The 24,731-nt window shown below is 40.1% G+C and overlaps 7 protein-coding genes and 2 long non-coding RNA genes across 11 annotated transcripts in view; 8 read left to right on the forward strand and 1 right to left on the reverse strand.

The window, feature by feature from the left end:
- The first annotated feature begins 2 nt into the window (after positions 1 to 2).
- Positions 3 to 737, forward strand: LOC120446756. The gene is made up of 3 exons (XM_039627894.1): positions 3 to 30; positions 115 to 270; positions 330 to 737. The coding sequence occupies exons 2-3, from the start codon at positions 229 to 231 to the stop codon at positions 657 to 659; spliced, it is 372 nt and encodes a 123-aa protein (XP_039483828.1). The 5' UTR covers positions 3 to 30; positions 115 to 228; the 3' UTR covers positions 660 to 737.
- Positions 738 to 1,101: 364 nt separating this feature from the next.
- On the forward strand, positions 1,102 to 1,698 carry LOC120446753 (accessory gland protein Acp53Ea). Its single transcript, XM_039627890.2, has 2 exons — positions 1,102 to 1,258; positions 1,321 to 1,698. Exons 1-2 carry the CDS (start codon positions 1,148 to 1,150, stop codon positions 1,639 to 1,641), a joined length of 432 nt encoding a protein of 143 aa, XP_039483824.1. The 5' UTR covers positions 1,102 to 1,147; the 3' UTR covers positions 1,642 to 1,698.
- Positions 1,699 to 2,082: 384 nt separating this feature from the next.
- Positions 2,083 to 2,694, forward strand: LOC120446755. Its single transcript, XM_039627892.1, has 2 exons — positions 2,083 to 2,214; positions 2,276 to 2,694. The coding sequence occupies exons 1-2, from the start codon at positions 2,173 to 2,175 to the stop codon at positions 2,630 to 2,632; spliced, it is 399 nt and encodes a 132-aa protein (XP_039483826.1). The 5' UTR covers positions 2,083 to 2,172; the 3' UTR covers positions 2,633 to 2,694.
- Positions 2,695 to 2,959: 265 nt separating this feature from the next.
- On the forward strand, positions 2,960 to 3,549 carry LOC120446754 (accessory gland protein Acp53Ea). Its single transcript, XM_039627891.2, has 2 exons — positions 2,960 to 3,085; positions 3,138 to 3,549. The coding sequence occupies exons 1-2, from the start codon at positions 2,999 to 3,001 to the stop codon at positions 3,459 to 3,461; spliced, it is 411 nt and encodes a 136-aa protein (XP_039483825.1). The 5' UTR covers positions 2,960 to 2,998; the 3' UTR covers positions 3,462 to 3,549.
- A 241-nt stretch (positions 3,550 to 3,790) lies between these two features.
- Positions 3,791 to 4,998, reverse strand: LOC120446759. The gene is made up of 2 exons (XR_005615886.2): positions 3,989 to 4,998; positions 3,791 to 3,922 (listed from the first exon to the last, which is right to left on the reverse strand). It is a non-coding gene; the product is annotated as an uncharacterized LOC120446759 (long non-coding RNA).
- A 165-nt stretch (positions 4,999 to 5,163) lies between these two features.
- Positions 5,164 to 6,494, forward strand: LOC120446750. Its single transcript, XM_039627888.2, has 2 exons — positions 5,164 to 5,650; positions 5,711 to 6,494. The coding sequence occupies exons 1-2, from the start codon at positions 5,316 to 5,318 to the stop codon at positions 6,042 to 6,044; spliced, it is 669 nt and encodes a 222-aa protein (XP_039483822.1). The 5' UTR covers positions 5,164 to 5,315; the 3' UTR covers positions 6,045 to 6,494.
- Positions 6,495 to 6,728: 234 nt separating this feature from the next.
- LOC120445526 lies at positions 6,729 to 7,281 on the forward strand. Its single transcript, XM_039625988.2, has one exon. It carries the CDS (start codon positions 6,747 to 6,749, stop codon positions 7,200 to 7,202), a length of 456 nt encoding a protein of 151 aa, XP_039481922.1. The 5' UTR covers positions 6,729 to 6,746; the 3' UTR covers positions 7,203 to 7,281.
- A 6,170-nt stretch (positions 7,282 to 13,451) lies between these two features.
- Positions 13,452 to 15,039, forward strand: LOC120445734. Its single transcript, XR_005615781.1, has 3 exons — positions 13,452 to 14,022; positions 14,100 to 14,285; positions 14,355 to 15,039. It is a non-coding gene; the product is annotated as an uncharacterized LOC120445734 (long non-coding RNA).
- A 5,926-nt stretch (positions 15,040 to 20,965) lies between these two features.
- Positions 20,966 to 24,731, forward strand: part of LOC120447252 (putative polypeptide N-acetylgalactosaminyltransferase 9) — a 58,758-nt gene continuing 54,992 nt past the window's right edge. For 2 of the 3 annotated variants that reach the window (XM_039628778.2, XM_039628779.2), the window contains exon 1: positions 20,967 to 21,458. The gene's annotated coding sequence lies outside the window, so the exon portion shown is untranslated. Of the gene's footprint in view, positions 21,459 to 24,731 lie in introns of all 3 variants that reach the window. The other variant, XM_039628780.2, reaches the window with a different exon arrangement.

The following is a 24,731-nucleotide window of genomic DNA, read 5'->3' on the forward strand; positions in this document are numbered from 1 at the left end:
GCTTACATTGATTCAAAAAGTATTGGAAAGGTAAGATTGAGGTGTTTGCTGAAAATGTGGCTTGTAATATTCGAAATGTAAAGCGGGTTAAAACGTTTATTTGACTTTTTTCAGAACCCTTATGTCGCAAATAAGCGTAGTTAAACAATTAACACTGTTTTACTGTGGAACTACATAAATGGCGTAAAGTTTATTGGTTTTCTCTGTATTTACTGAAGTCTCTCGGCCATGAGGTACCATCACGTTCTATACATCGCCTTAAGCTTGCTTGTAAGTTTCAATGTTTTAATGTAAAGATTTCCACTCACCACCATTTTTAAATTTTGAAGCTGCTTGGATCCTTGCTGCCAAACGAAGTGGAGTCCTTCAAAGTAGATCTTAATAAGATTGCGGACTGCGCAGAATCAGGATTGAAAGCAATCACCACGTTGGCCTTGAGGGCGATACCATGTGTGAAAAAAATGGCAGTGTGTACTGACTTTAAGCCCATGAAGACTAAGGACCTTGACATTACCGCACTGGCCCTGATGGCCTATCAATTTCTGCAAAGGATTGTTAACAACCAGAATTGTCTCCTGACCGCCTTGAAAGAATCCTACGACGCTGTGTCGCCACACATGAACAAGCTTATTAGTGCGAAGTGCGTTTCATTTTCATAAGGTTTTAATCGTTCAGCTAAACCGATTGCCAAAAGAACCTGTTCTTTAATATATAATATATATCTTTCAAAAACGTTATTTGGTTTTTAAATGATAAATTTTGCCACTGAGATAGACTTACTTTTCGTATATCCTTTTTTTTAATATGTGAATCATCGAAATACGAAAAATATGCAGAGATTTTATGGGGGTTTTATGCAGCCAATCAAATCTATACAATGTAAGTCATAATTATAATGATACTGCAAGGATTACTGGTTGCCAGCCGTTCTTGAATTTGTCGATTAAATTAATTTGTCGTGAAACTGAACTATAGCTTGTAACCTTATTTAAAACGTTATTATATAAAATGTTAATGAACATGCAAAAACGATTAACAATAGCAAGAAAATGCAGAAAATGTGAGCTCACTTTGAAGTGTAAAATCTGTTTTTAAAGCTGCTAATAGACCTTGCAGATTCGATTATCCTGAGGCCTATAAATAGGGCATGAAACCCAGGGGCTCCGAAAGTTTGTTCTTTAGCCGTTTAGTGGAAAGCACACAGATAAGGGTTCCAATGAAACTGATGAAGGTTACACTAGTTTTTGGCTTACTGGCTGTAAGTGCAGTAGTTCAATATAATCTTTTAATGCATAATAATCGTTAAACTTGACATAATAGCTCGTATATGTGGGCCAAACCGAGGCGCAAAGTCCCATTTGGGAGAATTGGCTGTCATGCAGCAAAATCGGTGCTAAAGCGGTTGCCAGTCTACTGAGAGAAACAATCCCAACTGTTCGCACTCTACTGAACTGTGTTGACTTTGACCCACCCGCCAATATTGGAAATGGTTACCTTGCCAAACTTAAGTTATACTATGAGCTTCTGAAGCGAGGTGCGTTTGAAAAGTCCCAGTGCTTGCTTTCACCACTAAAGCATTCCGTGAGACTACTGAAGCCTTATGTAAAATCGCTGGAGACCAACAATTGCTTGGGTCAATGAATACTGTTTTGGCCATAAGAAAATAAACTTCTTGCTTTAAGAGAGCACAAAAATCAAGAAAACACCTTTTTTTGCATATTCAGCAGGGTAATCCCTATAGGCCTTCCAAGTGAAATTGAACTTACATTTATTTACTTACTTACATTTCATTGAACTGAAATTTGATTATAATAGAGCGGGTATATTTTGCATCAAAAACTTTTGGATATTTGTAATTAATTTATTTTACGAAATTTCGAAACTCAAAAATTATGGTTTGAATTTTAAGCAAATCTAACAATTCAATCGACTGAAATATTTCATATGCGAGACAAATTCTTCTGTTGTATTGCATTTTAAAATTGATTTACTCCTAAACGCCTTGACAAGTATTAAGCACAAAACTGATTACGTATTTAAGCTGCAACCAATTTTTTTAGCGCTGCTTGGGTGGATGAAATTAAAATTAGCATGCAATCCTATATATAGGACAGCCCTTCTCATAGATATTCCAAGTTTTTTCTGGTTATAATCGCTGCAGAAAACAGAATAATGAGCGGGTTCAAGTCCATATTTCTGCTCGGTATTTTGGCTGTGAGTACATACGGCTCACTAAATCCGTATATACTGAAGTTTATATTTATTTGAATCATAGGTATTCCTTATCCCACGGGACACTGAGGCACAGGCCACTTTAAATGAAAGCTGGGGAAAGCTGGCCAAATGTACTCAGGTGGGCATCGAAACACTGACCACCCTGGCCGACGGAGTTATCCCCACCGTATATGAGTTGAAACAGTGCTCCGGATACGTGTCTTTGGAGCCGCCAAACGTCACACATAGAAAGGTCACCTGGTACCTGAAGATAACCTATGAATTCTTCAAGAAACTGGTCTTTGACGAACCCAGATGTCTACACAGTCTTCTCAACAAGTTGGCTGTTACCATTAAACCATATGCGGAGCAGATATCGGCACTAGGTTGCTTGGACGAAGAAGATTATATCATTTAAAGAAAGAATGTGCACATTACCAAAATAAATCGAGAGCAATATGGGGTCTCAAATGTCAGCAACATAAATGTATTTATTATCTATATAGGTATGCTATAAAGCACCGCTTACTTTTGGGAGTTTGAGGTTAAAGCTGGCTAAATATGCAAGTTATGTGATTTCATTTAATACATTTGATTAGATGAAAAAAAGCTTGATTAATATGAAAAATTTGCACTTACGTTCTGTAAATTAGTAAGATTAGCTTCGGATTACAAGCATACTTTGGGCATGTCAGCTTAAAGGCGGCACATTGGGTATCAGTGATGCTCGACAGCATTGCTAAAGCGATTATCCTGAGGCCTATATATAGGGCAAGATTTCCACATGGCCCACAAAGTTGGATCAAAAGCTGCCGGAAAAAGAGCCCCAATGCATTTGATTAAGATTGCCTTCATACTGAGCTTTTTGGCTGTAAGTACGTCGACCTTGAGCCGAATTGTTTTTCAACCATTTTGCCATTTAGCTATCCCAAAAGTCGCAAGTTCAAGCAGCAATCAGTTCGGAACTCGATCACCATCTGCGGTGTTTGGAAGTGGTGACTGATGCCGGTGCCCTGATGATCGAGAACTCCATAACGGCCATAAAGCTCCTATCCGAATGCGTTGGTTATCAGCCGAAAATCAAACTAAATGGTAGTGTTCTAAGATTTATCAGGTTGGCCCATCAATTCGCCAAGAAGGCGATATACGATCGACCGGAATGCCTTGTCCAAACCTTTACCACCGGTGTCGGACTGATCAGACCGATTATAGCCAAGTTTGACAGCCTGAGGTGCTTTGATGATTAAGACAACCCACGCAGTTTATAGTTTGAATAAATATTCAGAGTATACCGAAAGTTTGCCTGGCCAAACAAACGGATCAGAACCACCTTAATTCGTTTTATTCTCATTTTCAACCTCAACAAGCTAAACAACTCAAATTCAAACTATTTAATTCGTTTTATTCTCCTTAAATTCCATACATGTATTCTGTAAAGTTTTAACCTCAACTTATATACATTGCTGATTCTAGACAACTCAAATTAAAAGTATTTAGTATCTAGACGATTTTCATTTAAACCATCTGAGCAATATTTATTTAAAAAATGGTCTTGGAAAAAGAAAAACCAAACCAGTTATTTAAATGTAATGATTATTAAACATTACAAATTTTACATTTTAACTGGTAATAAGTTTTCTTTTAACTTTTAAAATTCGATTTATCTTCTCATCGTCGGAGACGTAGTATAGTATTAGAGTAAAGAGAACTAAAATAAATTTAAATGATGTTAAAAATTAAAAAAGGGAGTTATTGTTATATGTGCACTACTTACGTAGATGTAGAAAGAGCTTCATTGCTACTTAGTTAGAAGTGCGATCCTGTTAGACCTATTTATAAAGCACAACCGAATCGGAGTGGAATGGAACCGTGACTGGTTCATTTCTAGATAAGCCCCAGAAACAATTATATGTCTAAAATTTAGCACTGGAAACGTGACTAATTTCAAGATAACTGCGAAAGCAAGGGCTCCACTTGCCAGGTAATCCTCCACTTGCCAGCAGCACCTGCTAAGTAATTACCTCAATTCCATGGTCGAAATCCTTTGCATTATTTGGCTACGAAACTCCATGACAACCAAAGCTGGCCATGCTCAGTAATGCAAATCCCACGCAGAAACCCATTGCATAAGCACCGACAAGCTGCTAAGTGCTTCTAGAGAGACAGAGAGGATGAGGATATGGAGTATACTAAGTTTTGAAGGTCGCATATCCATGCCGGAGTATGTGCTGTAATTAGGCAAGTTGTCGCTACTGTTTGCCATTTGCCATTTACCATTTGTCCGCTGCTCCCCCGGCAATACCATTTTATGGTCTTTTGTTGGCGCGTTTCACTTCTACCATCGTTTCCTACCCATTTTCAAAATGAATAATTCAATAGTCCGGCAGAGCAGAAGCCTTAGGTCCGCGGCTCTCCCTACTGGCCAACCTCGGACCATCTCGGCTGCAGCCATAATTGAGGTCAGTGAAATCAAATAGCTCCCACCACTTGCCCAGCGGTGTGTGGAGGAACTTGACTTGGAGCTGCTTGGCTGCTCCCTGGGCTCTCGAGTCGGCTCCACTTTCAGTGGCCAAAAGCGGCCATGGGATCTTCCTCGTTGTTGGCCGCTCGGTCGGTCGCTTTTGTTTCCGTCAGCCAAAATCACTGCCACTAAAAATAGACAACAATTAAATGCAAATCAATTGCATTGATTTTCCCCCAATACACAGTAGGCCAGAGATACTTCGCTACAGAAAAAGTAAGTAATGCTTACATACAATAAAGTTATACTGGGTTATTAGGTATTATATATGCTTAAAAATGTACTATAAATCTATTATTATAAGTATGTTATAAATTTGTTATCACATAAATATTTATATTTTTGTTTTTATTATATCTTAGGCACTTTTCCCTGTACTTGGCACACCCATTTGGTAAACCCCTTGACATTGTCCCTGTATCCGCACCCGTATTTGTTGCCAAATTATCGGCTATAAAAGCAAGTGATCAACTCGAGCAGCGCCAGACGATAAAGTACCTACCGTCCGTTTCAACCGGCTTGGGATTCAGTTTCATCTTACCAGTTTCTAGGGGCCACACTTACTGTTGAGTACGCCACAATGTTCGACTCAAAGATTAAGGTGCCCAAGTACGACTCGGATGCATTCGACAATGTCGAGTACGAGCTGCAGATGACGTACACCCTGGAGACGGATCGCCGGATCATGAGCTTCTACGACGCCATGTGGGGCATGGAGGTCACTGGCGGCATTGACCAGTTCGAGCCGCTGACCATTGTGAATGTGTCGCCCTCTGGTCTGGCAAAGAGAGGAGGAATGCGAGTGGGCGACGAGATCACCCAGATCAATAATACGCCGGCCCTGGAGATGACCTTCAATGAGGCTCTTCAAATGTTCCGACAGAACTCGCGATACGTTCGCGTTTACGTGATGGGGTGAGTTAAGCATTTAGCTTCGTACAACACCATGGTTTCTTAACTGATATGAATCTCTAGCGATGACGACGCACCTGGTGAGGAGGACTGGACCTGCGATTGCTGGTTTAAGCCCAGAAAGCCTTGGCGTCGTGACTTCACACCCATTCAGTGGACGTTCCCCTGGAACGATCGTCGCAAGCCCGTCTACAAGGAGTCCAACTGCTTCATGGTGCCAAGCAAAATGGAGGAGAAGATTCGGGCGCGACGTGCGGCCACCTCAGCTGTTCACAAGAAGGATGAACTGGCTCCACACACCCGCTCCCTGACGCCCACTCCCAGGCCGAAGAATCAACCAGGTCCGAATCTTCTCGAGACAGTACTCAGGCCCCGTGGACCTCCGCCAAGGGATTAGAACAGCGATCTAATCCGTAAGATGATGCTGACCAGTCACAAGGAGTTGCAGGCAGCGCTGAATCCGCTGCAGTGCATCAGGACCTTCAAGGATTACTCACTCAAAAGAAGGCAGACAGCTAAATATACAGTTAAAGTGCCATGCAAATGCTGAGAAACGATTTCGAAGAGGTTTCTCTCCAGAACCGTGTCGTAATCCTGCCCAGAAATAAGCAGAAAATCTAATTAATGGAAAATATAAATGTTTAACCGTAGCTGGCAGGCATCTGTAGAAAACATTTGCAGTGCTTTGGGCTCGAAATTTTGAACCATGTTCCAAGGGAACTCTGTAAAACTGCTAACTATAAGTATGGTAAAACGATTTCGAAAATTATTCTTCAAGGATACTGTCGAATATAAACTACCTCCGCTGTGTTATAGAAAATAAATAAAAAACAATTTAAAACTCCAAGAAGCTTAGTATTTTCAAAATGTTTGTTTATGATTTCATACTTCAACTCTCTATAACTTTATTAAAAATTAATATTTTTATAAAAAAAACAATAAAATATATTTTTAAAAATATGATATTTAAAGTAATTAAATTTATTTATATTGTTTAACAAACGGTTTCTTAATCAGTTAGTTCCACTCATTATTCAATTTAGAAATTTGATCAAGTCTCGCCCTGTTCTTCTCATTTATTTTCTGTTTGGCTCTCGACATGAAACTTATTATTTTGGTGATCCTCTTCAGCCAGATTATCCTGGAAATTGCTGCCTATGAGCACAAAATCGCACACAGGATATGTGGCAAAAACACTTTCCCAGATTGTTATTCATATTGTAGCAAGGGATGCAGGGAAAACCCAGTTGACTGCGTTCATCTCTGCAAGAAAGGATGCGGATGTGTCGAAGGCTCAATCGTGCGGAACAACGGAGGATGCAGAAGAGTAAAGAGTTGCGGCAAGGATGAGGATTCCCTATCCGCTGAAGAATTCGTACAAGCCTGGTGGGATGTCCCGGTAAATAGTAATGCAGATGATCAGGAAGCCCCAACGCCAGATGATTCGGATGAAGGCGGATCGGATGAGAAGAACAGCCAGGAAAAGCCGGATGAAGTGATGCCGCCGAGTCTTTTAGAGGACGCCGGTTCCACGCCTCAAGCAGATGCGCTTTAAAGTGATTCTGATCAATATCCGATACTGAAAAATCCAGTTTGTACTTCAACAATAAATCTGGGAAAAACCCAAAACCCAACCAATTCTAGATATTTATTTTCCTTACTATTTTAACTTCAAACAAAAACCATAATCAATTGGAATACTTTGAATTGTGTACTTAACAGTGTCGTTAACGTACAAGCTACGAAGTAAAGACGAATTAACTTTATTAATCAAAAACGAATAAGTAAGGGCATACATCAACTAATGAACGTAAATTGAAATTATTCAATTATTCAATGTACAAATGCGACTTACTCCAATTAAGACACCGCAGGCTTTACCATTATTATTCGAACAAATAGCTTCCAATTCTAATAAATACAGCTTACGGCTGAATTTCAATTGCCCTTGTATTTGTTATATTGATTTTCATGGTAATATGGTTAGCACAGTTCAAAGCACATTTAAAAGTTAAAGAAGAGATTGAGTAAAATTATATTTATACTAAATTATTATATATTCTAATTGTTTTTCAAATCGGAAATGTTTAACCTAACTGATTTCTGAAATATTTATTTAAGACTTGATAACATTAGTGAACAGTGCTGCAGAAATATGAATCTGTCCACAAGCACACATTTTCTTCAATTAATAAAATGCTAATTGCTGCTTTAAGCCAAAAGCACATAACACACATCTACAGCCACGAAAGCACACAGCCATAAATCAGAAATGTTGTGTTGGCCAAATTAGTAGACGGCTGAAATGCAAATCGAGCCAGTCTCGTCTCATTTCGCTCCTCTCGCCGTTGAGATGTGGAGCAACTTTCTATGGAAAGCCTTATTGAGCATATAATTCAATTCTCCTTATTTAATGGAAGCGGGGAAGTTGATGTTGTTGGCCCTGCTTTTTGCTGGGTTTCCAGGATACTCTAAAATGCTGGCTCTAAATAACAAGGCGGCACACACAAAGCACAATCCCTATTATGTTCACTTGGAAAAAAAGGAATCTCTATGGGATCTCTCAAAGGAATACATTTATAGCAATTTATTTGCTAATGAAGACTAATGCTAATGTTGCTTTGCATTCACACAAAAAGGATATTTATTGTGCCATTGCCATGGACCCATATACATTTTTCTTTCAGTGCTTTTCTAGGCTCGAACAAGAAGAAACCACTTCAGCGTGCTTTTGCTGCACTTAATTAAATGAAAAGCACAGGATTCCAAGTTGAAGTTTTTAACCCTAACGTGCGGGTTTCAGCCATTTCGATGCCACTTTTGTGGGCGAGGAAAAGCAAAATTATCAGAGGGTTAAAGCCACCACAATGGCGTGCAAAAGCAAACGGAATCCGAATCCCAATCTGAATCGCAATTAATATTAATTTAAAACGAATATCAAACGAAAAGGGGTTACTGGTTGCAGGATGGGAAATAAAAATGGAAATTCCGCGAATGAATTTTTAATTGGCGTACGAATGCTGAGGGAAGTCAAGTTTAGGGGCACACTAATGATGACGATGATGAATGCGAATTTTCGTTTTGAGCAGAGCGTTTCCGTTCGAGCAGAGTTTTGATTAATGCTTTAATCGAAGCAAAATTGATGGAAATCGAACCATTTTTCAGTTTTTCCCTTTCTAATTTTTTATGAAGAACTCGTATTTCGCTAAAACGAAATTAGCAATGTGCAAGGTAATGCCATAGATTTTCACTAGTCGTTAAAGTTTTCACTTTTCGGCAGATGATTCGGCGATAAAATTGGCGTGACAAAAAACTAATTTCATCCTAATTACAATAATAATAATGGAGCTCAGCCTGGCACTTATAAAAACACCAAATTGCAATCTCCACAGCCACAAGTTTTGGGGTAAAAGAAAAACAGGTTCGCCCTCGAGATTGGGTAAAATTTGTCCAGTGCCGATGACGATGATGATGCCAAACACGCTGCGGATGTCGTGGGAATCTTGGCCAGATAAAAGCTGAAAACTTGTCAAAGCGAATGCCATGGAAAATTAGCAAAAATCATTGCAAATCAAATGGGAGACATGACAGGCCACAAAGAAACTTTTCAGCCGGCATCCCAAGTCAGAGATTGAGTGCCGTACATCAAAGTTCAAAAGTGTCAAACGTTGTAGTCACCTCCTTCGCCTCCAACTCCTCCTCCACTGGATTCTCCCGAGTATCGAACCTTCTTCAAGGGGACTGGAGCTCGAAAATGGGAACACACTCCAAACTGGTCGACAGAACTGGTCCGGGGCTTAAGCCAATTTATAGTTTGTGTGGTGCCGGGCGACATCGATGCTATTTTCCCAATGCCATCGGCTTGGATGCTTAAAAGTTTGCCTCTGCCGCTGCCTCTGCACACAGAAAAACAACATCAAAGTGCTGCAACTGGAACCATAAACCACAAAAGCCTTAGTTATGGGCTCTCGAAGTTGCACACATTTTCCAAATAATTTCCAAGATTTTTCAGTGCTAAATTAGTTAGTTTTCATTTTCAGTATAGCTTAAGTTAAGTCGATTTAAGCAAGTCGCGATAATTCGGATTTTAGTATACATAATTAATACTTTGGATAATAGAAGTCAAAGGTGGACATTCACACCTTTAAATAATACCCTTAAAACTAGAAAACAAATTATTCTCTTGCATATGTGCAGCAGTTTTGTTGTAAACAGTACCCGAAATAACTTTTATACAAGAATGGAAATAATTTAAAGAGAAATTAAATATAAACATCTCGTTTTTTTGTGTGTGATTTTCTCCTGGTTTCAGCTGCTGCTTTTTCCCAATGCTAACCAACAAGGTCGTGAGGTGAGCTGTGAGCCGAGATCTGGTAGCTGGGACTATCAACTTGGACAAACATGGGGGTACGTATGCGCCGAGTGTCCCAGTGGCTGGGGAAACTTGAGTTGTGTCAAATGTGGGTCACTCTTAAGCTAACCGAATAAACGATTTGTCCGAATCCAGGAGCTAGTCGTGCAGCAAAGAGGCCAGATGAGATTGAATTGGGTTTGAAGCTGGATAAATAAACCACAAAAATGGAAAAAATGGTAAAAAACGAGAAAGAAGTGTAAGAACAGATTATTTTCTGTGCTAAAGGCCGAGGAAGAAAAATTACGTTTGAAGTCACTTTCTGCAGTGTTTATTAAATAGAAGTTAGTAACTAGTTTATGAAAAGAAAACCGTTGCTTTAAACTCCCCGTTGCTATTTCAATGAAAACTTTCGATGAATGTAAGCAAAAATAGTTGTCCAAAAGTAGAATGCCATAGCTCGTTGCATCATCAAAATTTGCGAAAAATGGCAAAAAATTACATTCTCATTTTTTGAGCACAGGTGGATAGGAAATTTTGATACGAACTCAACGAGGTATAACATTCCATATTCGGACCAATATTTCGAATGTTCTGATCAAAATACTGATATTTATAGTCGCAAAAACCAGAAAAACGATTTTCGGCAAAATTTTAAAAATTATCATCAAAAATTGAAAAAAAAATATAATTTTAGCTTAAAATTTCAATACTTTGAAATTCATAGAATATTTGATTTCCCTGATTTATGGATAACGCGCTGCTCTGCCGCCGTTCTGATAAATTCTGTCAGCAAATTGCAACAATTGCCGACTGCACTGCACTCTTCAATTTTCATCCACTCCGTCTGGCAGCCCAATAAATCCTGATGCCCCTCGATGTCAGCTCCAGGCTCTGGATATACTGAAACTCTGAGCGGGAGCAACTCCTCCGGGCTGACAGCATCACCATCAGCATCAGCATCAGCAGCGCAGTGAGCCGGGTTTTTTGCCTGCATGAATATTTCATGAATGCCACTTCTCACAAATAAAGTTGTTTGGCAGACACATTTTGTTGCCGCCGATGCCACCGATGCCTACGATGCCACCGATGTTACCGCTTCCCGTGTCAATCAATTCATGCAGACGAGAGACCCCTTGACTTTGGGACAATCGTACCTACATATGTCCGTGTGTACATGTGTATGTACATACATGCCAAATCTGCCCCATTCCTGGCCAGCCTCCATAGCCTTAACATTACGCATACGTCGCATAAGCCGCTGACTAAACATGCCAACAGGGGGCGTGGCCAGGGGGCAGTCGAAGCGAAACATTTTTATCGCTGTCAGGAATTCAAGCCAGCTACAACAGCAACAACAACAACATGCGACAGCAACATCAAGTAGCAACAACAACAGCAGCAGAACAGCAACAATTCACTTTGGTCATTAGCATACAGGGTGGGGGAATTTGCCGGCCAGCGATGCTCTTAATTACACATTCCTAATGTGGGTCATTTCGACCCCCGACGGCCAGTCGAGGGATGCAGTGGCAGGAGTCGGAAATTAAGATCCATCAGGGCAACGGGTCACAGATTAAATATCGGGAAGATGATGTTTCATTTTGGGAGCATTTCTTCAGCTAATTAATTGCTGTATTTTGGCATCCGCTCACTTGAAGTTGGAACTTTAATTCTTATTTAAAATTGTAGTTTATATTTTAAGGTAATTTTTTCTATAAACTAGGACACCAAAGGAAATTACTAGAGAGTTTTCAGGGCTAAGAAAAAAGGCGGATGGTATATCAGAATTCCTCTGGATATCCGATGTCTGTTCACTAAATATCTGTGTATTTTTCTTTCGTTTTGCAAAAATGGTAAATAAGAGACAAACTAATAAAAAACTTTATAGGAAATTCAAGATTTAAATATTTGAGAGCAAAACTTGCAAGTAAAACTAAGTTGCACTTCATGTTGACACTTCGTGCTTCGTTAGGAAGTTTCAACCTAACTAGTTTGCTGTATATTTCGTTTAAGAAACAAAATTGGTTTTAGATATTCTTGAATCCTTTAAAAGCAAAGAATATTCTAATATTCAATTTGCAATCTTCAATTAATAAATACTTTTGCAGTCAAAATATATTTGTAATCTTTTTTTTCTTCAACCAACACAGTATGAATATCTGATGAATAAGCCACTAAACTCCATATAAGTCTTATCAGCTTTAAAAACTTCTGTTTGGTAGATCAGAAAAGCAAGTGCTTCAAGAGTCCGAGCTTTAATCCTATTGTGGAGTAATTGAGAAGTGAGCTATATTTTTCACCTCTTTTCTCAATTACGAATGCTTAAAGAACTACTGGTCCTAGACCGGGTATACTTAATCATCTGGCCATTTGGCGAAACCTTCATCTTAGCGCACCTCATTAACGCCATATAAATGAATTTTGGCTTGGCAGGCGACTTGAACTCTGAGCTCCTCTTTCTTGAAATTCAGGCTCCGGCGAACGCGAAATTAATTAACGTTGCTGCAAACTTTTGCCACTGAAATCTTTTGTCATAGTTTCCCAACAGTTCCATTTGGTGACCCTCTGCCAACTTCTCACTGGGACCCTCACTCCAGCTCTCAAGTTTTCCAGAACGGAAAAATGTCACGCAAATAACAAAAGCAACATTTGCCACCAGGATGGGGTTTAAAAGCGTTCAGGAGTGAGCAAACAGAACTTAAAACTGGCTGGCAGCCATTTTGTGCAAAGTGTTTCAGTCCGATCCACTGCATCCTATTTTCCTAGCAGTTTCCCGAAAAAAATTCCCCCAGGACAGTCGGTCATTTTTGCCTTTTTTTTTTGTTTCCCACCGAAAGTGGAAAGCAACCAGGAAACTGCGTGGCATTTGTTTTTCTTTCGCTGAACCTTGACTTCCTTTGGAAGAAAAGGCAGAGCCTTTAATTATTTTTCATTTTCTACCGATGGTCCAGAGCAACGGCTTAAATGCTGAATTAAATGTTTAAGTGGCACAAAAGAAAACTCAAGAAAGGGAAAATTTCCCGAGGCATAAATCGCTGAACTTACACTGCAAGCAATGCAACTGATGCAATTGCTACGTTTCATTTGCTTCACCCGCGTGTTTGTGTTTGTTTGCTTGTTTGTTTGTTGCTCCGTGTTTGCCGCCCAAATTGAATTTCTCTCTCGCTCAGCGGAAAACAATAAACAAGCCAAGTGAAAGGCGACGGAGCGCAGCGGAGAGAAAGAGCAAAAGATGAATGGTCGAAGGAGGAGAGAAAGAAAGTGCGGGGAAGGAAGCCAAGGTAACCAAGTTGCGTATACACCACGTTGCCCTCGGTCTGATTTTTGTTTTACGCAGTCCTTCGAAAATGGGTGAAATTGATTTGATGGTCGGTTTTGTAAGAAAGATATTCTTGTAATAATATTTTTATCTTCAATATTCTATTTATTCTATTTAAAACAATTGCTTGTTTTCCAGATCTATTTTGTCAAGTATGTTACAATGAAAACTGTGCAACGATTTATTAAATCATATTAGGCACTTGTTAATTGCGAATGAAGGGTATCTTAACAGTCGTCTTAACCAAAATATTTTGTTGCACCCCTCTCCATAGGGTTTTTTGCCCGCCTGGCATCGCTTTTCTTGGCACATTGTTTGGCCAAAACGGAAGGAAACACTTTCATTATCACTTTGGCGCTGCAAATTTATAGCGTCACTCGAGCGAAGTCGACACCCCTGAGAGGCAAGTGCACGTATTCCGCGGATACCGTCGTCGAGCGAGAAGCGTGCAAAATTTAAAGTAAAGCGAAAAGCGATAAGGGCATTACCGAGAACGCTTATGCAATCACCCAGCCCAATCGATGTCCACCTGGGAAGTCAATGGATTTCGGGCACTTCAATCATGGCGAATCATGGCGGCTTTCATTGAATTACTAGCAATTCCTCTTCGGAATTTCTTGGCTGAGGAACCAGACCACGCTGAAGAAACGGCTGAGTCAAGAAGCAATGGTGCAACAACTCTGCCTGATACTACAAAAGCAAGTTGGTCTCAACATGACTGATAATCAATGTTTCGTAATCTCTCCACTGTGTACTGCCCTTTTTTGCTGTTGATACAGGATAAGCGAGGATGCACTTTACCGAAAAAAAGCAAGTGGCTTAAGTGGCTGTGTTGCGAGCGGATGTTTATATAGATTCCTAAAGGATGCGGAAGAATTTGATTTCACGAATTTATTTATTAAGTCTAAAGGATTCCAGAGTTTCTGTTTATCCTGCTTCCCTTTCACAGTGATAATATTCAAAAGGTTGTGAGTGATATGCGAAACTTACGCAGTAGATTGAACTTGGAGTTTGATGAATATTATTTTTGTAAGGGTGGAGAGCTGTTATAAATACCGTCTTTAACAAGACCACCACCGATCTATGGTCCATCAATGTCGAATCAGCGAATACCGCAAATAGCGAACGAAGTGCACAGTTGGAGGCTGACAGCTTAAAAGCTTTTTTTCATGAGGAAAAGCCGTCTCATTTCGTGATCTAAGACCATTTATCTATGCGTTAGTAGATTTCCAACATGTCTACTTAATGTGTCGTCATTTTCCGAGTTCATGACTTTGAGCACTGAATACTAATCCAGTTAACTATGAATACCTTTTATCAATAGAATAACATATAAATATTTCCTAACATATCTTAATATAAAAGAGTTTACATTTCCTTTCCCTAATATTATAATTTCTTCAACGTAATCCATTTCTTTGTTTTGTCCAGATAGTCCACTCCAGATTTACTAGTCTTGTTTTCAAATGTTTTCCGGATTTCTTATCCTTTTGTTATTTGTCTCTTCCTTTTTCATTCCAGTGACTTGTTTTGGGTGTAGCAATTTGCGGAAATTAGCCAAGGTGTTTTATGGTCATCACCATCGACCCACCCACTGTCCTCTGTCCACTATTGCAGTCATCGGATGAAGGAGCCGTGGCACTTCGGAGTGGATTGTTGTCCGGCAACGTGGAAATGTTTACTTTTTCTTCGGTTTGCTTTTCCAACACTCTGTACCAAGCGATGAGCCGCCTTTGGGGGCTTTTTAATTGAGGTCTAAGCTGTAATTAAGCAGCTCGTCCTTTTGCCATGTGCTCTAATTCTATTTTTGCAGTTTAATGAAGTCCTTGGCTGCAGGACGTTCCTCTGTCCATCGCTTCGTTCGTCCTTTCGTAACCCGTCACCTGGGCAAATTGGTTGGCATTATTCATTCACTGTCCTTTAAAGCTCTGGCTAAGGCCGGCGATATGGCCTGCCACCCAGTCGTTGTTCTGACCCGGCTTAAATGCCAATATATCACTGGCTAACGACGCCGCCTTCCGTCTGCAGAATCTTAGCTCAAACATGGTGAAAGCTACAGTTTTGGATCGAAAAATAAATATTATTTTCCCAATTTTTAATATTTTAAGTTTTCTAAGAATTATTTATTTGAATGGTGATTAAAAATATTTAAAATCATTTTGTTAAGATATGTTAGTAAGCCAAAGGTCATTATTTTAAAATAACTAATAAAGTCTGAAATCTTCAATATATTTTAAACAGTATATAATCTTTTCCAAAGACACGTTAGAAGTACTAATATGTTAGCCGCCACTGTGCGGAACTACTCTCCAGAGTGCTGATGTTGTGGAGTATAACATGCATCACACACACACACACATGTCTTCACAGGATACTAATTATGATTGCGGTGGCATGGCAAGGACATTGAAGCGTCTGTTCGTCCTTGCTCCTGCATCAGCCAGATGAATGTATATATATACCTGTGCGTGTGCATAAGCCGATGCCTGTGAGTGGAGGAGCTTTAAGAGCATTCACACAGCTCCAATAAATGGCGCCCCCGGTGAAAGGATGTACATATACCAGCTTGAGCTGGAAGCGAACTATTCCATGAGCCTTCTTTAATCTTTCTCTCCGCCGGCTAATTAAATTGTAATCCCCTGTTTTTGGCCAGCTACTCGGAGTTCTTGTTTAGTTTCACGTTTCTTTTTAAAGTTCTTTTAAGTGGCTTACGTGCTGACTTCCCAGGCTTTCATTGTTCCCTCTTACAGAACTTTGAATTCAAAGTATTTATTTAGTTTTATTTGCACTTTAGTTCGTAACTAGTCATTTCTTTATGAGTTACTTACCAGCCACAACCCATAGGCAATGTAATATAACTCGGACATCCTTTCAAGCACATTTATCTCTCCCTTCCTTAAGTTAACCTCCAATTATCGACCTTTGTTGGGGGACGTATTAGGAAGCATTCAATTTGAACCAACAGTATTAACTCCTATCCACTTGGCAGCAGTTAAAGCGCCACCCTAGCGTTAACCCCTGGTTATTTAAATTCAACTTGGTTACAAATCGCAGGCCCCTTCCACAGCGCTTTGCAATTCAATAAAGAACTCAGCCCCAGAGACGGGGACCATCATAAATTTTCGTCATTCTCAGCTGCACCTTTGGCCGAATACATCTTACCATTTACCCCACTTTTTGGCCCACCCTTTACACCGCAAAACACCTGTACTGCCACGCCCCGCTGCTAGGGCCATTTGTCAGCGAAAGGGGGGTTTTTCCGGAAGGAGCTCGGAGTATCCAAATAGGAATAGCTGCCAAGTCATGTCACTGCCTGCGCTCATCTACATACACGCAGAGATCCTGCGCCAGGATACGAGGCAACTCGTATGTGAAAATACCTTTCGTGACTCTGTGCCAACTACGTGTTTGGACGAACTCTTGGCTCCCGTCTCCACTAGTTTTCCCCATTCGCGACTTATATTTACTGTTTTTCAAATTGCACTTTTCAACTTTTGGCTGCCAGCGCTTTTTTTCAGATTCAGAACAGCACCCCTGGCTTTTTGCCCATGTGTTTATGGCTTCTTAATTGTGTGTGCTGGGCGGGGAAAAAACTTTTCCGGCATGGATAGATTTTTGCATATATCCGTGACTTTGACAGTTTACGTTAATCTCAGTTGTCGGCGGAGGGCTGCGGTAAATTCGCGAAATCAGGTTGATTTTAATATTGATTAATTACCCGTCATGTTTGCACATATTCCTACCATGAATATTGTTTTTAAAAATAATTAAAATGTTTTTATCCTTTCAATGCCTGATTGGTCGGCATAATTGAGCAGCTTAATTGAGCATAAATGCAATGAACACAACTATTGATGGGATGATTAACTGTGATAAATAAGGACACTATGTGGACTGAATTGATTATGGCAGAGTGAATACAAATACGAAATTTAATCTCATAGGAAGCTTTAAAATGTATATTTAATTTAGCACTAATAAATTACAAACTGCTAGTGCAAAAACGTATTTATATTAGTATTTATATTGATTTATTACATGCAATAGAGTAATATCGTACGATGGCCAAAGAAGTTAGCCTTTATTTAAAGTCGCTTATGAAATTAGATCTTGATAGTTTAACTTTTACCATAACATGCTTCGATTTGAATAATTAAATCGAAGCTTTTGATGTCGTTTTAAGCCCCTTAGATTTGTTGTGAGCTTGTGCCTAATTCCCAGGGGGATCACATTGCTTTGCAGTCTTGTTTGTGTTGGAATTTTAATTGGTTGCAAAATCAATAATCAGCAATGCGGCATAAACTATTTATGTGTGTCAACCCAACGGCGAGACCTGCGGCCCACAAGTTAAATTCTCTAAACCAACACAAACACCAGTTAAGCACACACACTGACGCACATGAAAACTTCCGCTCACTCACACCAATGAACGGAAACAAAACTTGAGTCAAGAGTTATGGCAGCCAAATTGACTTGAAAACATTTTTTTTGCTGCAAAGTATGCAACGATTTTTCGGCACTTCATTTGTGTGTTTGTGTGTGTGTGTTTTCGGGTATTTTCCGGGGTGTGTTTTCCAGTGAATTTGAGGAGGCAAGTGTGGCGGCTAGCTAAGCCGAGTCAAAATCTAATTGGATTTGTGCTCTCTCAATGAACTGCAAACGAAAAGTGTTTTATATGATTATTCGTCTGGGAGCCTCCGGGGAGCCGAGAAATGAACATTTTTATTTCCATTTTGCACTTGCCATACTCCATTTAACCAAAGTGCAAGTGTTTGCAAAATATGCAAGCGAGGAGCTGCAGAGAAAAAATAATCGGGTTATGAAAGTACGTAAAAGGTAGTCAAATTACCTTTAAGTCAGTTTTCATATGGAATTAATGGTATTCTTAGACGAAAGATTATGCCTTAGCTTAAATGATTTTTGTTCTGAATCTGGTTTATTAAATATATATTTTATTTACTTCCAAATGCCAGTGTATTTATTAAAATACGTTTTTTCCTCCTGTTGCTCAGTGCTTATCGAGCGCCCTTGTGAAGGCGACAAAATATTTGCCACGCGACATTTCCAGCAATTAGGCGTAAAAACACGTAGCCAAGAATGGCGAGCGGAATACCAGGGCATACTTCGGAATCGGTGGGTTTATCATAGTGAAAATCAACGGCAGCTGAAGGCGGCATAAGGCACAAAAAAAAAAAAGGGAGCAGTGCAGTCTTTAATGAGACGGAAAGCGAGCGCCAATCGCTGCAATTAAAATTAATTACAGTATTTGTCAGCTTAGCCCGGCTAACTAACAAACTTGCCACCAGTAAACCTGCAATCTGGCCTGGATCCTGGCCAAAAGCAGCGACGCGGAAGGGGAAAACGGGGTGTGGGATGGCGGCTTTGATTGCAATCGCGATCGTTAATTAAATGTCGAAAGGAATGTTGTTGTTGGTGCAGCTTGTGTTGTGTTTGTGTTGCAGATGTTTGCAGCAGCAGTTACTGCGCTGGTGCCTCCTGTGCGTAAAGATCAGCCAAAATGGATAAGGGCCCAGTTGCTCATGCCGCTGGCTATTTATATCTGCAGCACGCTGTTGCACGCAATGTAATGTACATATAACCAATGTTGCTGCCTCAGCAGTTGTGGCTGCATTTGCTGCTGCTGTGGTAGTTGTTGCTGCTGCTGCTGCTGCAGTTGCTGCTGCGGGCATTATCGCCCTTGATCTTGGCTAAATCGAAATCGCCGGCGTTGCGTGAAGTGTTGCAAATGAGTTTTTGTCTGGGGCGTGCATTGCATTTTCAATTGGTCGGCAAATTGGCAGCGCCAACGAAAACAGTCATCATCAAATCAAAATCACAGGTGGCACAGCTGTATTGAAATTGCCATTTTCCTGCAGTTTGGGTACTGAGCATCGTTTTAAGCGGATAGTTCCGTTAATTGAAATATCAGTCATAATAAACTTAAGTGAGCAACTAACATTCAGTTCGCTAACAACAAACAATGGAAATATAATTAAGAAAATGCAAAATATAGTTTTTCCTACTTCCGCGAGCTCTAGAATATATTTATATTGATAATTTTTATTTTCTTTATGGAAAAAGTACTTTATATCAAGCTGATCACACTGGCTCACCCATTGATTGCCAATATTTGCAATGCCATGCATTGTATATGGCCAAATGCAGTTGTGTAAACAGAAACTTGAGCTATCAATATATGACAACAAACAGTGAAAAATTCCGGACTCGTTCTGGGGCCAAGAAAACTTTTTCGCTGCATAAGAAAAACTAATGAAAAATGCGGCGCAGAGGAAAAAGTTGATTGGTGTCGTCCTCGCATTCTCCCAATCTTCCCCATCAACACCCACCGCCCACCACCCACGCTGTCCCGAAAACTTGGCCATGTTTCAATTGAAAGAGCCAAACAAAACCAATGAAAAGTCCATAACGAACGGCGGGCGGAAAATGCGGGAAAATAGGGGGGAGGTGCCAAAGCGAAGCAATTGAAAAACAGCTTCCGTCGGTGTTGCAAATTGTCAATTTCGTGGTCCGTTCTTTACACATCTCAATTGCTACGTCAAATGCAAGCAAAAATGTAGACACTGTGGAAGAATTCTAAAACATTTCAATTTAATAACGTTAATTAATATTAGTTCTCATTAAGTTTCCACACACAAAATGGAAGCTTCCCTGCGGCAAAATCGCTATCCACTTTTCACCCCACCCGCAAAAGCAAAAAAAAAGGCAAGCAACTTCAATATGCAAATGAGCCACGTGCAAGCCGATTTGAAGATGGCCAACGACAAGTGCAGTGGCCAACACGTTCTACATGCAGTTTGAGTTGCCGTTGCCACCCGGCTTAAGAGCAGCGAACGAACTTGTTCGATGTTGCAACAACAGTGATGAGCAGCGCAGCTCACTAAAAGCTAAGAAATGCTAGTACATAAGAAGGCTAGTTAGTACGTGAAAATGGAGAGTGTAAAAATTTAAATATAGTTAAATGCTAGAAAGGTGTAATAAAACTTGAGCTAGAGTATAAAGGGTATATAAACATATATAAATTGACACACACATTCGTAATATTTTATTTTTATGTCTCTCATAAACCACACTTCTATCTATGTATGCATCTGTAACATGAAAAGTATTTTTGGGATAAGTGTCTAGTCTTTGGTTTAGTTAAGCTTGCCTTCTACTTATGTGCTTATTTCGTATGTTTGCATTTAAACAAATTCCTGTGGTCACAGATTTTTTTTTTCGCTTTCAAGCACCCGCCTGATGAAAAGCGTGGACCTTCTGGGAAACTCTTATCCCGTCTTTGCGACATGACAGAACCCCCTACCCCTCTCCACCCCCGCACCTAGTAACCCATAAGGGTGGACCGCTCGCGCAATCCCATTTCAAATTCCATATACCATTTGGCGTATACGGGCTCATTTGTCATTCACAGGCTGAAGACAACAATGTCTGGAGCAACAGCAAAGGCTCTTTCAGTGCGTCTGTGTGTGTTTTGCTCGGCTTATCAGCGAGTGTTTATCAGAAGGAGCAAAGTGACCCATACAACAGTCACCCCCACCCACTTGCAACTCGAACATCTAACATTGAACATCGAACTTGGCGCTGCCAACATGTTGCGAGCCACTGTTGCCGGCTAAAACGGCAATGGGAAATAGTCAGTCGATTTTTGACCGTCAAATCAGCAGGTTGCGGTCGGTCCGTAAGTGCGAGTGGGAGAGCGCGTGTGCTAAGGTGAATTGTGAATCGTTGCATTTCTCTTCCTCTTCCACTCCTCACACCTACGCAGCGGTGTGTGTGTGCGTGTCTGTCTGGCTGTGTGCGTGAAATAACGAAGTAACGAAATAACAACAACAGCAACACCAATAACAAATCACAGTCAGCTGTGAAGTTTCTTTCAATGTGTGAAATCATATATGCAAATGGCAAAAATAAGCAGAAATTACAAATTGATAGTGTGAAAAAATCATACACAAATTAAAGCATGCTAATCGAAACAGCTCAAAAAGCAACTGAGTAAAAATCAAAGCATAAAAAAAACAGCCGCTGGGTGTAATTTTTTTTTCTGAAATTCCCCATTTCGAATTGGAACTTGGGAATTTTTGACAGCAGAATCAAGGAGCAAAGAGGAGAGCGAAAGGCGGGTAAGTTTTTTTTGTGCTTAGAACTAACGGTGAAAAGCTTGTAAACACGCGACCCGGCAGCATGCCGTCCCTTTTTCCCTCACCTTGCACCTGTCGCACTCCCTTTAGTTTCTCTCGTCCTCACCCTGTCCGCCCACTGGCGCCATCTCTTTCCCGCCTGTCAGCATATCAAACAAAACATTCATGTTTGCTGTGCTGCTTGTTTGTTTGTTGCCTTGGTGCGCTCGTGCACCGTTAGCTTGGGCCGACATTTTACAATGCCTCCCCCTCTTTCGTCACCTCTTCTGCTTTTTCTTGGAGTTATTGTTCTTCTTCATCCAGTTCTTGTTCTTCTTCTTGCTCTTGCCTTAGTGTTAGTATCAGTCGCCAGTAAACTCACTTCCTCATTTTTAACTTTTCAACGGGCTTTCGACTTTGTCTGCAGACTGAAAACAAAAACAAAGCGAAACATAAATATGCATTCCGTCTGAGATAGTTGTACATAGAAAAAAACTGCAGCGAAATACGCAAAGTTTGTATTTAAGTTTTTCAAATGATAAATACAAAAATTTACAGGGTGTCTTAAAATCCTTGATATATAATTTAATGCTAAAATAAATATGAAAAAGATCTCGATAGTGTCCTTTAAAACATTTATGTTAGGAGCACCAAGCTAAGAACATTTTCTAGTACAAAAATCTAATTAAATTAACTCAAAGAACTGCTCATATTCCCATAATTATTTAATTTTATAACATTCGGAGTAGGAGTACAGTTTTCAGGTTGCCAGAAAAAATTGGCTTTGTCGTACATGTGGAGGGTATAAAAAGTTGTGTGCGGCGGAAGAAATGCGAGGTTTTGTTTGCAAATTACTTTTTATTGGGCATTTCCTTGACTTTGCCGACTCTCCCCAGTACTTTTTTAGGCACTCGCAAAGAAAAATCAATAAATTTCATTTGATTTTTATAGGCGCCTTCTGCTTTCCAAGCAGCTGTGCCTGTGTTTGGTTTCATACATTTCTGTATATTTGTGTATTTCTGTGCGAGAAAAAACCCTTGAATGGGTCCGCTTTGTTTTTGCCTTTGGCTTTGCCATGGCAGCACTTGAGCCACCTCTTCAACTCGCACTCCCACTCTTTTAGCCTGGTTGGTTGGCTGGTCTGTCTGCCCGTCTGGCTGCGTGCGTTTTGCCGGTTTTTGTTTTGGTTTTAGCCTGAAAAACTCTTTGGCCTAGAATCGCAGGCACAAACGCCACCAAGCCAGAATTTCCCCTTTTGATATTAATTATCAAAGACTGTTTGGCTGTTAGCTGGAGCCGCCCAGATTAGACAGTTGATTGTGGCATGGATTGGTGTCATGGCTGAAATGGGTGGCTTCACCTCCTATACGGCCGTCTAATTAATCGGAAATTTTTATTATATTTTAGATTGTTATTTATTTTTGGCATAAATAAGAACCAGTTCAGCTGGTCAAGTATTATTTTCAACTGGTTTGTGTGTTGAGACTGTCTTTGCCCGTTGGTGCAAGTCTATAATTAGATTAGATAAGATTAGATTTCTTATATATGTATGTACGTATGTACTTTGTATATCTTTGGGGGACAAGTCTTATCTTTTTGCTATAGTTGGAAGTCATTGCTGTGGAATATTTTGTTAGCTGCGAAAATAAAATTGCTCATCTGTCAGGCGGAGCGCATTGCTATTTTATAGCTTTATTACCAAACAATTAGCCCAGTTTATATGCGATATGTGAACATTACTGATTATATCAATATTTATATTAAAGCCGCATGATATATGCATTTGTAATCATATTTGGGACAGCTCGCTTTCTAATGCAAACTTTTTGTGGGTACAGTAAATGGCAGTATTTTTACTGCATCATTTGGAAGTTCGTCACATTTTTATTTTCAGCAATCATTTCCCAAATGTAGCCATTTCAATTAAACCGAGTTTCTGTGACAAGGGAAAATGTCGCTTGTGCTAAGGGGAAACCCCCTTTTTCCTACCCTTTTTTCTTGCCTGATATACCCATTTAGTATTTGCTTAATTTCATAAAATTCACCTTCATCGCTGTCACTTGTCGTCGGGTTGCCAGTGCCGACGAGAGCTCTGCGTTTAATTTCATTTCCATTTTCATAAAAACGGGTTTCAGGTGAGAAAATGCCCGAGTTCAGAGTTCAAAAGGTCTCTTCGGCTCCTCGGCTCTTTGAGTCGTTTGATGCTTGGCTGCATCATTAAGAAGCAGCAACGGCACTTAAATTTAATTATTTATGTCGGCCACTGGCGTCTGGGCGCAGAAAAAAGGCTAAAGGTTGGGCCAAAGGTAGGGGTAAAGATATAGGAGGCCACCTGTGGTCAAGCGGCAGAAGTTGAAGCTGTTGCCATTTATGTTAATTTCGATGAATTAATCACTCCGCATATTAGCATGCCTTTTGACTGGGCTTACATCATTGGCTCCATTCTTTTCTTTTTTATATTTTTTCCAGCTCTTTGTGATATCATGGCTTATACCCGTAGTTATGGTATAATATCGAGCAGGTGCGAGCTAAAGTTCCAATTCTTCTCGTACGGCCGCTTCTTCACTCGAATTTCGCACGTCTGCACGTTCTCTATTGGATATATAAGCAAATAGTAAAGAACAAAACTAGAACTAGGAAAACAGTTTAGCTTGCAGCAAAAACGAGCAAAAAACAGTTGTCAAAATGTGGTACATGGGAAAAAAAAGCGTTATACAATATTCTTTGTCTTCTGGCTGGTTGCACGTTTCGGCTTCGCATCGAATTGCCAGCTGGTATCTAATGTACGGAATGCTGAAGGGATTGATGGGCGTGCCAAGGGGGTTAAGGTAGGGGAGGGGGGAGTGCCGCCCGGATCGGTTGTCAAACGGAAATGCTATGCAGTGTAGCACGTTCAAGTGGATGGGCGGCACTGATAAACTTAACCCTAACCCAGTTAGAAGCACTGCTGATAAGTTCTTTGAGTGGATACAAAGATAGTATGCAGATGGAAGTATCCAATTGGGCAGACAAGTGATACACGTCGTTTGAATTCCGGAGGTGCTTCTCTCTTGCGAAAGTACCAACTTGTTAAAAAAAGATACATCAACTGTCATGTAGTGAATTAATCAACTTTCTTTTGCAAATGAATTATTAATTTATATGTTAAATACCTTTTTCATACAATTCTTCTCAATTGGCCTATTATTTCGTTGCTCGCTCGCTATTTTTCTTTTGGTTTCCCCTTTTCCTCCATCTACATTCTACTTACAACTGACCTACTAATTTATCTCTTCA

The sequence above is a fragment of the Drosophila santomea genome, chromosome 2R (assembly GCF_016746245.2).
Source record: "Drosophila santomea strain STO CAGO 1482 chromosome 2R, Prin_Dsan_1.1, whole genome shotgun sequence".
Classification (NCBI taxonomy): Eukaryota; Metazoa; Arthropoda; class Insecta; order Diptera; family Drosophilidae; genus Drosophila; species Drosophila santomea.

Coding starts and splice junctions, on each gene's coding strand:
- LOC120445526 (XM_039625988.2), top strand. CDS start 6,747: ATGAAACTTATTATTTTGGTGATCCTCTTCAGCCAGATTATCCTGGAA.
- LOC120446753 (XM_039627890.2), top strand. CDS start 1,148: ATGAAACCCAGGGGCTCCGAAAGTTTGTTCTTTAGCCGTTTAGTGGAA. Junction 1,259..1,320: donor TAGTTTTTGGCTTACTGGCT/GTAAGTGCAGTA, acceptor TTGACATAATAG/CTCGTATATGTGGGCCAAAC.
- LOC120446750 (XM_039627888.2), top strand. CDS start 5,316: ATGTTCGACTCAAAGATTAAGGTGCCCAAGTACGACTCGGATGCATTC. Junction 5,651..5,710: donor GTTCGCGTTTACGTGATGGG/GTGAGTTAAGCA, acceptor ATGAATCTCTAG/CGATGACGACGCACCTGGTG.
- LOC120446756 (XM_039627894.1), top strand. CDS start 229: ATGAGGTACCATCACGTTCTATACATCGCCTTAAGCTTGCTT. Junction 271..329: donor ACATCGCCTTAAGCTTGCTT/GTAAGTTTCAAT, acceptor TAAATTTTGAAG/CTGCTTGGATCCTTGCTGCC.
- LOC120446754 (XM_039627891.2), top strand. CDS start 2,999: ATGGCCCACAAAGTTGGATCAAAAGCTGCCGGAAAAAGAGCCCCAATG. Junction 3,086..3,137: donor TCATACTGAGCTTTTTGGCT/GTAAGTACGTCG, acceptor TTTGCCATTTAG/CTATCCCAAAAGTCGCAAGT.
- LOC120446755 (XM_039627892.1), top strand. CDS start 2,173: ATGAGCGGGTTCAAGTCCATATTTCTGCTCGGTATTTTGGCT. Junction 2,215..2,275: donor TTCTGCTCGGTATTTTGGCT/GTGAGTACATAC, acceptor TTTGAATCATAG/GTATTCCTTATCCCACGGGA.